This window comes from Desmodus rotundus, chromosome 1 (genome assembly GCF_022682495.2).
Source record: "Desmodus rotundus isolate HL8 chromosome 1, HLdesRot8A.1, whole genome shotgun sequence".
Lineage (NCBI taxonomy): Eukaryota > Metazoa > Chordata > Mammalia > Chiroptera > Phyllostomidae > Desmodus > Desmodus rotundus.
This window is the reverse complement of record NC_071387.1, coordinates 147975032-147986685: the sequence shown is the minus strand read 5'-3', so window position 1 is coordinate 147986685 and position 11654 is coordinate 147975032. Positions and strand designations below refer to the sequence as shown.

The 11654-nt window shown below is 40.3% G+C and overlaps 1 protein-coding gene across 1 annotated transcript in view; it reads left to right on the top strand.

The window, feature by feature from the left end:
• Window positions 1–404: 404 nt before the first annotated feature.
• Window positions 405–11654, top strand: part of CCDC112 (coiled-coil domain containing 112) — a 28294-nt gene continuing 17044 nt past the window's right edge. Inside the window, exons 1-3 of the mRNA XM_024563312.3 lie at window positions 405–643; window positions 7524–7645; window positions 11150–11271. Of these exons, the coding sequence (XP_024419080.2) occupies window positions 527–643; window positions 7524–7645; window positions 11150–11271 (361 nt within the window). The 5' untranslated portion in view covers window positions 405–526. The remainder of the gene's footprint in view (window positions 644–7523; window positions 7646–11149; window positions 11272–11654) is intronic.

The following is an 11654-nucleotide window of genomic DNA, read 5'->3' as shown; positions in this document are numbered from 1 at the left end:
TTTGAAATGTCTGATATAGTTTATTGTTCAAGCCTATCAATAATACTTTTTCACTTAGGTTACGTTTCACCAGCACTTAGTAGAAACCTAGAAAGAAGTTCTATTATGTAACATATATCTATAATCTCTATCTAAGATAGATACAGATATTTCTATTTATGTCAAGAATACAGTAAGTATGAGAATGAAAGATAATGAATTTTCTTGGCAGTTAGGGAGGGTTGCGGTGTAGAAAGATTTTGCTGAATAAGAGGAGATACGTTTCTAGGAAAAGGTTACACGCGGTCCAGCAGCTCACGGTCCAGGTGGGCAGCCACAGAACCGCGCCCCAGCGGCCCCGCCCTGTGCTGCGGCCCCGCCCCGCGTTCGCGCTCCGCCCCGCCCCGCCCCCGGCCCCGCCCCGCGCTCCCGCCAGACCTCCAGACTGAGCTCCGCAGCCCTGAGAATCCCGTGGAGGCGGATCTTCTCGCGCCTGAACGCCCGGGTCACGGTGGTCGCTGCGCCCGGAGCGGCCGTGGGAGGAAAGATGGCCGCCCTGACGACAGTGGTGGTGGCTGCGGCGGCCACAGCGGTAGCTGGGGCAGTGACAGGGGCGGGCGCGGCCACCGGGAACGGCGTGGGAGCAGCTCTGGTGCCGCAACAGGTAAACGGAAGAGGGCCGGGAACCTCTACGGTGGCGGCCGTGGGCCCGAGGGGTCTGCAGGGCCCGGCGCCTGGATGGGGCCCCCCGGCCCTGGTTGAACAGGTGTCCTCTGCAGCGTGGCCCCGGGAGGCGCGGTGTCGGCCTCCCTTGGCTCAGGGCCTGGCATACACCCGGCATTGCGCTTTGTTCGCCCGTGCGTTTAACTGCTTTTATGGAGAGGCACCTCCCAGGAGTTTTAGAGTCCAAGACGACCTGGGTGGAAACCCTGGCTCTGTCGTTTCCTAGAGTGTGATAGGAACATACTTATCCTCCCAGCAGCACAGTTTCTTTTCTAAAAAAATGGAGCTGGTGATATGCATCTTTCCGAGCCATGGAGAGAGATTTCCTGCCGAATAATTAATTGGCGCCTGCTCTATTATTGTACCTGCGCTGGGAAGACAAGGAGGAATCAAATATGGGCTGGTCCAAGTAACATGTGTTTCCGAAGATTCTTTTGGGACCCTTTTGTCCACAGTGAGAAACAAAGGATCCCTCGAGGAGAATTGTTGGATCCAGTAACCCAGGTCAAACAGCTGGACTTCTCTTACCCCCTCACAGACCTCAGCTAAAGCAGGGGCGATTCCTGTCTGTTCCACCTTCAGAATAAATCCGGAATCCCGCTGTTCTCACCACTGTCCTTGTCCACACCCTCATTTCTCCCTGGCTGAAATACTTTCCTAATCGGTTTCTGTTTTTCCACTCTTGCCTTCCTAAAGTATTCTCAACAGCCAGGGTGATTCAGTCCAGTAGTGATAACACTCTGGTGCTGAGAAGGCTCCAAGAGGTTGTTGATCTCACTCAATAAAAGCCGACATCCTTTCAGGACCTATTAGCTGCCCCCACCACCTCCTGTCACCTCATCTCCAGTCCCCTGCTCTGAGTCTGCTGCAGCCAGTCTGGCTTCCTGGTGGTCCTTCAGAGATGCCAAGCACTCTCCTACCTCAGGAGCTGTGAAATTGCTATTCCTTCTGCTCAATATGCTCTTCCCCACGGTTAGCACCGTCACTGCCTTCAGATACCTTTGTTCAAATGCCATCATCTCACTGATTCTTTCCCTGACCTCCCCAAACTGAATTCCCTTACCCAGCACAACTTGTCCTCTTTTTTGGTTTTCTTTTTCTTATAGCATTATTTACCATGATGTATTACATATATTATACCTATTTTCTTTATTGTCTTTCTCCATCCACTACCCACCCTTGGGAATGTAAACTCTACGAGTGCAGAAACTTTTGGAAGTTTTACACACTATTGTATTCCCAGCACGTAGAGCTCTGCATGTTTAGTCCTGGTACATAGTGGGTGCTCACTAAATATATGTGGATTAGTCCAAACCTGAAGGAAGGCTGTTGTGAGCTGAGGATAGATTCCATTCTTTTCTTCCTCTAAGGAAATGCAATGTCTTTATTTACATAAATTCAAGAAATTGACCTTAGGCAAATTTTCTCACACATCCTCTGTAATTCTCTTTACTATTCTAACTCTAGCCAAAATGACAGGGAAAAATTTAAAATATGTAAAAATATATAATATGTGAAATATTTTTATTTATTTCTTTTAATTATATTTTATTGATTATGCTATTTCAGTTGTCCCAATTTTTCCTTCTTTGCCTCCCAAAATAGAACCCTCCACTCCTTCAGGCAACCCCTACCACTTTGTTCATGTCCATGGGTCATATGTATAAGTTCTTTGGCCACTCCATTTCCTATACTATACTTTACATCCCCATGGCTATTCTGTAACTACCTATTTGTACTTCTTAATCCCCTCACCTCTTCACCCATTCCCCCAAGTCCTCCCATATGGCACCATCAAATGCTCTCCATATCCATGATTCTGTCTCTGTTCTTTGCTTAGTTTGTTTTTTACATTCACTTGTTGATAGGTATGTGGTTATTGCCTATTTATTGTTCATAGTTTTGATCTTCTTTCTCTTCAATAAGTCCCTTTAACATTTCATATAATAATGGTTTGGTGATGATGAACTCCTTTAGTTTTTTCTTGTCTGGAAAGCTGTTAATCTGCCCTTCGATTATAAATGATCGCTTTGCTGGGTAGAGCAATCTTGGATGTATGTCCCTGCTTTTCATGACTTTGAACATTCCTTGCCAATCTCTCCTAGCCTGCAAAGTTTCTGGCAGCTGACAGTCTTATGGGAATTTCCCTGTAGGCAACCAACAGCTTTTCTCTTGCTGCTTTTAAGATTCTCCCTTTATCTTTAACCTTTGGCATTTTAATTATAATGTCTTAGAGTGGGCCTCTTTCCATCCATTTTGTTCAGGACTCTGGACTTGCATGTCTATTTACTTCACCAAATTAGGGAAATTTTCTTTCATTATTTTTTCAAATCTATTTCCAATTTTTTGTTCTTACTCTTCTTCTGGGCACCCCCATGATGTGAATGTTGAAACACTTGAAGTTGTCCCAGAGGCTGCTCACACTATCCTCATTTTTTATTATCCTTTTTTTCCCCTGTTCTGATTGGTTGTTTTTTGTTTCCTTATGTTCCTTATCATTGCTTTGATTCTTGGTTTTATCCATTCCACTCTTGATTCCCTGTAAATTGTTCTTTATTTCAATTAGTATATCCTTCCTTTATGCCTGGGTCTTTTCAGCTGTTGAGGTCCTCACTAAATTTCTCGAGCATCCTTACAACCAGTGTTTTGAACTGTGCATCTGATAAATTGCTCATCTCCATTTTGTTTAATTCTCCTGGAATTTTGATCTGATCTTTCATTTGGGCCATGTTTCTTTGCCACCTCATTTTGGCAGCCTCCCTGTGTTTGTTTCTATGTATTAGGTAGAGCTGCTATGACTCCCTGTCTTAGTAGTGTGGCCTAATGTAGTAAGTGTCCTGTAGGGTCCAGTGGCACAGCCTCCCTTATCATTGAAGCTGAGTACTCGATGTGCACCCTCCGTGTAGGCTGAGTACACCCCCCTCTTGTAGTTGAGCCTTGATTGCTGTTGGCAGGTCAGTGGGAGGGTTTCACCCAGACCACTCAGCTGCAAGGACTGGCAATGACCATGACCAACAACCTGTGCCTTCTGTGGAGGAACAGCTGGGTAGGGACAGAGTGGTGGTGTTCCAATGTGGTCTGTAGCTGTCCACTGGGTGCACAAGATCTGGGGTTTCCTGAGTGGTACAGGCCAGGGTCAGCCCCCATCTGTGTTTCATGGAGGGGCACCCAGCCTGAGCAATAAAGCAATCTGCAGATGGCTGCTACCTGTGCTAGACTTGGAGTTTCCCAGTCCAAGCCACACTGTGATCCAAAGCTGACTGCTGCTAGTACTGGGCCTGGGGCCTCTTAGCCAGAGGTACAGGGTCTTGGGGCTCACTGAGGCTGGTTGTTACTTGTTTAAGAGGATTCAGGAAGATGTGAAGCCTGAGCTGAAACCAGCCATTCGTATGGAAAAACCACTGTTAACAGCTTGGGTGGGCCAAAAGTTGGGTGAGTTGGAGCCTCAGGGATTCCCCAAGGTGGAGCAAACCATGAGAGCCAGGTTGATGGACTCTCAGATATGGCCCCCGCCTGCTGTCTCTGTGGCTCAGAAAAGGAACAATGGCCTCTGCCCACCTTTCTGTCTGGGAGAAATCTGTCCCCCAGCTCTTGCCTTGATGCCAGACACTTCACTTCCTCCCCATATGCCACTGGTGCCTTTCAAGCTGCTGCCCCAGTGCCTGAGCTCAGAAGGAGTGAATGTGAGTAAGTCCATGTGCAAGCCCTTTAAGAGGCATTGCTTGGGACTCCGGGAGTTCCTTTCACCGACTCGAACTCTGCTGGTTTGTACAGCCAGAAGTAATGGGAGCTTGTCTTCCTTGCACTGGAGTCCTGGGCTGGGGGGCCTTATTGGGGCTGGTACCCTTAGCTCCCGAGATAACCCTCCTAAATTTTTAGCCATGACACGTGGGTGTGGGACCAGCCCATTCTTCATCTCTGGTCTCCTACCAATCTGGATGGGTGAGGTTTCTTTAGTTCTGTAGTTGTCAAACTTCTTTTCAACTCGATTTCTGACGGTTCTGAGTGATGGTTCTATAGTTTAGTTGTAATTTTGATGTGGTTGTGCAAGGAGGGAAGATGTGTTTACCTTTGCCTCTATCTTAACTGGAAGTCCCTTCCCGAATGTGAAATATTTGGAGATGGCCCAGAGGTTCCTCAGCCTATCCTCATTTTTTTAAAATTCTTGTTTCTTTTTGTTCTGGTTGAATGTTTATCTCACCCTTATATTCCAAATCATTGGTTTGAATCCCAGCTTCCTTCCCTCTCTGTTGGTTTCCTGTGGATTATTCTTTATTTCACTTAGTGTGACCTTCATTTCTTCCTTTATTTTTTTTTTGCCATATTCAGTGAGTTCTCTGAGTATCTTTTTCCATCAGCGATGATCCTTTTATCATAACTGTTTTGAACTTTGCATTTGATAGGTTGTCCATCTCTATTTCACTTAGTTCTTTTTCTGGGGATTTGTTCTGTTCTTTCATTTAGGCCATTTTTCTTTATCTCCACAATTTAGCAGCCTCCCTGTGTTTGTTTCTGTGTATTAAGTAGAGCTGCTTTTACACTCTGTCTTAGTAAAGTGGCCTATGTAGAAAAGACACCTGTAAATTGTGTGCAGCAGAGCCTTAGGTAATTGCCAGGGCAGGGCAACCCACTTCACCACTTTGTGGCTGTGTGGGGAGGGCTCTGAGAGGAGACAGTGCTGCCACCTAGCTTCTGGCAGTTCACCTGGCACTCACTTCATTTCCAGTTATTTCAACCCCTTCCCATGTGTAACTGGCACCCTTCCAGCTGCTGACCTGGTGGTGTATCCCCGAGTGGGTTGGCCTGTGTACATTCTAAGACCATGCTGGCCCTTTAAGCGGTGAAAACTCGGTAGTTTCTTCTGCCTCTGGAACCACCACTGGTTTTTACAGCCAGAGGTAACGGGGAATCTTGTCTTCCCAGTGCTGGAACCCTGGGCTGTGCGGTCTGGCCTGGGGCTGGGATCACTCACTTCCAAGGTATCCCTCTTGTTCCTGCCGCCACAGCCTTTCCATACCTCACCACCTCTTTGCCCATTTCTGCAACTCCAGCTGGATGAATGTGTCTTCTTTAAATCCGTGGTTGTCGGACTTCCATACAGTTCAATTTTCTGATGGTTCTGGGTATTATTAGTTTTGAGATCTGGTTGTAATTCTTTCTGTGGTTGCATGAGGAGGTGGAGGGTATCCATCTGTCCCTCCATCATGGCCAAAAGTAAATCAGCTATTTTAACTATGTTTAAAAACCAAAGGAAACCATTTCCAAAGAACTAAAAGTGTGAGAATGATGTCTTACCAAATAGAAAATATCTGTAAAGAGATAAAAATTGTAACAAAGGAATTAAATAGTAATTCTGGAGTTAAAAATACAATAACCCAAATGAAAAATTCATCAGAGAGACTTAATACTAGATTTAAGCTGGCAGAAGAATCAGTAAACTTGAAGATAGGTCAACTCAGATTATCCAGATTGAGGAACAGAAGAAAAAAAGAATGAAGAAAAATGAACAGAGCCTCAGAGCCCTGTGAGACACCATCGAGCACCATGTATAATGAAAATCCCAGAGGAGAGAAAAGAGAAGGAGGGGATGGGAAGGATAGTTGAAGAAATAATGGATGAAAACTTCCCAAATTTGATGAAAATGTTAATATATACAGGTAAATATAATGCAAACAGAATAAACTCAAAGAGTTCCATACCTTGACGCATCATAATCAACCTGTAGAAAGGCAGAAACAAAAAGAAAATCTTGAAAGCAACTCAACATGTACGAGGGATCCTCAATAAGATTAACAGCTGATTTCTTATCAGAAACCTTGGCTTCCAGAAGGCAGCGGGATGATAGTCAAAATGCTGAAAGAAAAGAACTATCAACCAAGAATTATGTCCAGCAAAATTATTCTCTAAACGTAAAGGACACTATATCAAACTAAAAAGCTTCTATATGGCAAAGGAAACCATCAACAAAGTGAAAAGGCAGCCTACTGAACGGGAGAGAATGTCTGCAAACCATATTTTATAAGAAGCTACTATCCAAAATAAAGGGTCTGGCACAAATAACGCCCATTTTTTATTGCAAAATCTTTTATTACAAAATCATAAGCAGGAAATTCTGTAACATAACTATCACACTCAAGCACACCATATGACATTTTAGGTGAAATGTTCAAATTAAAACTATAAATTACTACACATATTATTATCCCACCAACCACACTCAGGCCTTAGTTCTGCCGGACCCTGTATATAAAGAACTCATAGAATTCAATGTCAGAAAAACAATTCAATTAAGAAATACGCAGAGGAACAAAACTGACATTTTCCCAAAGATATACAGATGGCTAACAGGTACATGAAAGGTTAGTCAGCATCACTAATCATCAGGAAAATGCAAATCAAAACCACAGTGAGATACGACCTCACACTTGTTAGAATGGATATTATCAAAGAGACAAGAAGTAACAAGTTGGCAAGGATGTGGAGAAAAAGGAACCCTGTGCCCTGTTGGTGGGAATGGAAATTGGTGTGGCCACTATGGAAAATTATGGACAGTCTGCAAAAAATTAAAAATAGAACTACTTTATGATCCAGTAATTCCACTTCTGGGTATTTATCGGAAGGAAATGAAAACATTAACTTGAAAAGATATATTCCCCTTATGTTCATTTTAACATTATTTATAATAAGTGTCAATGGACGAATGGATAAAATTATCCCCTGAGAAACTCTATTATTGGTATTTCATTTTTGAAAAAAAAGTCCACCTTTATGTGTTACCATTTTTATTATTGCAGATAAACTTATTTTTATTTCTTATGCAGAATGATGGCTGTTTTGGTACTTCAGGTGGAATTCGTCCTTTTCAGCTTCAAAACTGGAAACAGAAAGTTAGTAGGACTAAGAAAGTGGAATTCTTACACACAGCAGAAAAACTTAAAAACCAGTAAGTATAAGACCATTATGTTCCAATAACATTACTAGCCATTTTATTTTGAACAGTGTATAAAATTAATTCCAATGCACCCTGTCCAATCCCACATTAAGTTAACAATATTCTGGTCACTAGCCTTTCAAATAAAAACAAGAGAAAGATGGGAAGTGTGAAATAGACAAATGATAATAGACTATTTAATATAAAGTTAATTTTAAGTAGAGTTATTTAAATTCTATTTACTTTTACCATTTTGAACCAGTGTATTTTAAGGGGAAAAAGCTGTTATTTCTTTAAACCACATATATCAAATAATAGATTGAATACATTTTCACTTAGCAAGATAAGTACTTGGTAAATATTTTTGAGTGAGTGAATAATTTAATGAAAAGTCTGTACCCTCAAATTATATTTTTGAAATGTTCTTTTATTTGGTCTCCCCTCCTTGGTCTCTATCCATTTCAGATCCATCCTGCGCATTGTGACTAGGCTAATTGAGAACTTTTAATTTGTAGTGTATATGTATCTTTTAAAAAAACATCCAGTGATACGTATGGAATGTTCCGTGTTGCCAGCAACACCATGATTTAATGTATATCACGAGGAATGATAAAAGAACTAGAATTCAAAGCACTCAGCCCTACCCTATAGTTGAAAACATCATCAAAACACTGCTTTGAAGTCATGCAGTATCAATTTGCTAAAGAACCGAGAGAGGAGACTTGCGAAAAATGATCTCTGGACCAGAATTAGTGACAGTTGTCTGTTTAGAAATTTTGCCAATAAAAAAGTATACTGTTTGACATTTGAAAAGTTATACTATAGCTTTAAGAGAGAGAATTCTCAATTGCATTTATATAATACATAGTATTTTTAGTACTCAGAATTTGAGAACATACAGGTTTTTTCTTTGATTTACAAAATGTACTACTTCAGATAGAATTGGACTCTAGGTTAGGTGTTCTGGTTTATGTTTCTCTCTAAATAAGTAATCTACAAAGCGGTTAACGTCCATATATATAGTAAACCAATAGATTATGCCAGTATTGATACCTTGTCTACCATTATTTCTTGGTTTTACAGATCTCATTAGGCTTTCTCCATCCATTACAAGGTTTTAGAAAAACTCATTGGAAGAGTGTTAGAAGAATCTGTTGGAAGAATATTTCTCTCTAGCACTTCTCATTGCATACCAAGAAAAAAACAATTTGGAGTATAATTCTGTTGTATTTTCAGAATAGGAATATTCAGTACATTCACATGGTTTAAAAATCAATACAAGTCAAAGGGTACACAGTGAAAGGTTTCTGTTTCCTCTGTGACCCCAGCCACCCACTGCCCCGCCCCTCAGACGACCACTGTTTCTAGTTTCTTGTGTATTATACCATAGATATTTTGTAATCTGTGCTTATAAGAAAATAAAAATACGTATTTATGTTTGTATTTTTAATATAAATGGTAACATTTTTTCTGAATCTTGCTCTTTTTTTTTTTTTAACTTAAGAGTATATCTTAGACACCAAGGAATTGTTGATCTTGTCAGACATGATAATGGTATTATAGTGATGCAAGTCAAATACCTGTAGAGATGCACCCTGAAGTGTGTTGGGGTGAAATTACATAGTGTAGTGGATTTAGGTTAGAATACTTAAGCAAACCCAAAAAATAGAAAAGAGAGATACATGAACCAAGAGAGGAAAAAGAGGTAAAATTGTTGAATCAGAGTGATATAAGGAGCATAATATCATTTGAGTGTATACAAGGAGAGTCCATTTAGCATTTTCTACTTTTGGGTATGACTAACATTTTCAAATAAACTGTTTGTTATAAAATAAGTATGTCTTGGAGATCTTTCCTTATCAGTACATGGAACACAGGACCACTGCATTGTATCCTGGTATATGATTGTGACGTAATTTAACCTGCCCCTTAGTGATGGGCACTGAGGTTATATTCAATCTTTTATTATAACAAACGATGCTTCAATGAATTGCAGTATTCACATATCCACAGCATTTTGCATATGTGTGAATGTGTCTTTAGGAAATAGTCCTAGAAGTAGAAATGCTGGGTCAAGGGTGTGTATGAACATGCATGTGATATATTGCCAAGTTGTCTTCTATACACAATTTATAATATTTTCCCAGTTTCATCATTAGTACATATTACTTAAACTTGGGATTTTTTTGCCAGTCTGATAGGTATACCGTGTTATTGTGGTAAATTTTAATTTTAATTTCTTCTATTATAAGCAAGGTTGAGCATTTTTTCATATGTTTGGCAATTTGTCTCCATTATTGTCTTTTGACTGTCTTTATAGGTTAGTATTTTCTAATCCATGAATGGTTCGACTTAACTTACTGTCATAGCATAACCTGAGCCTACGCTAGAAATTTCTATTTGATCACAGTACTTTCTCCCATGCCCAAACCAGAGCCTAGGTGGGCTTCCCAGTCCTTAGCACAGGACTCAGTAGCCACGCTCAATCCGTTAGAGTTGACTTGCAGGCTGAAATCTATATGATGTCTCTGTACTATCCATTGCGTCCTCTCTGAAACCCAGATACCAAGTTAGATCCCTTCAGTCTTTGGGGCAGCCAGATAGGCCTGGAGCAGTCTCATCTGTTTTCCTAAGTATGCCTTAAAATATCAAATTTTTCTCTTTGTGTGCCAGCGTGAAAAAGGTTGGGAACTCCACCTTAAGTAGTTGTCCCTCAGGTTGTATGAAATTAAGTCAATGGCCAGAGCTAGTCCACCACTCCTTAAATCCAGGATTAGTGAAGAAGTATTCATATTAATTTCCACCTTCTGGGAGAGAGAGAACAGGTATTAAGAAAATAAATTTCTTTGTCCAACCAAAAAAGTTTCTCGATAGTACAGTGTTTGTTTGTCTTACCCCAGGATTCAAATTAACATTAGACCTTCTTACTGGTAGATGGACTTAAATCAAAGAAGCTGTGAAGTAAACAGACGATATCACTTACATATACTAAAATTTCTGTCTTCATAAATTGTTTGCCTCTTGAAGTTTTAGTTTTATTAATAATATCAATAACTTGCTATTCCATAGTACATTTTTACTGTATAAAGATCCCTCGTGCATATTATCTCATGTAGTGTTAATCACAGCCCTGTGGAGAGGCTATTATTCACATCTTAGTGCTTAGGAAAGGGTGAATGTCTTGGTTCAGGTTACAAAGTTAACTGTTTTCTAACGAAAGCAGCCTTCAGCAGTGGTGGCTATTTTCAGGCCACAGTGAGGTTGCATTGGAATCAATAGTCAAAGGCCTGTGTATTTTCAAAGCAAGTCTATGACTGCATTTTCTTAAATCAACATTTTATAATTTAAATAATGTAAGTTACCTGTGATTTTAGTTGAACTTAACTCTTTTCTGACTATTTTGACTCCTTAGATGAATGAATCCAAATATAAAGTGCTGATTATTCTGTCTTCATATTATAAGTAATTAAAAATATATTTAAGTCATATTTATACCATTTGTTTCTTTTCCTAAAGAGTTATTAACATAGAAAAAGATAAACACAGTCATTTCTACAACCAAAAGAATGACTTCAGAATTGAGCATAGTGTGCTGGAAGAATTGGAAAATAAGTTGATTAACAGCAGGAAAACAGAAAGTAAGTTGAGTTCGTGATGAACAAAAACCGTTAAGTGATATAAAGTTGCACTTTTGCCCTGTGCTTTGTATTTGTGCTTTGACTGTTCTATTTTCTATCAAGGTACTTTCTAGTTAGCAAAGAGTTTGGCTTTTAGGGATATGTATTTATTTTGTCAGGTTACTATTTAGTGATTCTAGCTGGATTATTTTCTATGTGAATTTCTTCCAATGTAATAGGAAAAAGAGGGTTTGGGATTTTTGGTTGACAAACTAGTTAATGTTATTAAAATTCCTTAAAATTAACAGAAATTTATTCCTGGGCTATCTGGTCTTAGCTCATCACCCTGGTATTGTTGACTGAGGCCTGGACTAAGAGAACAGTGACAGAGTCAGAACCCGTAT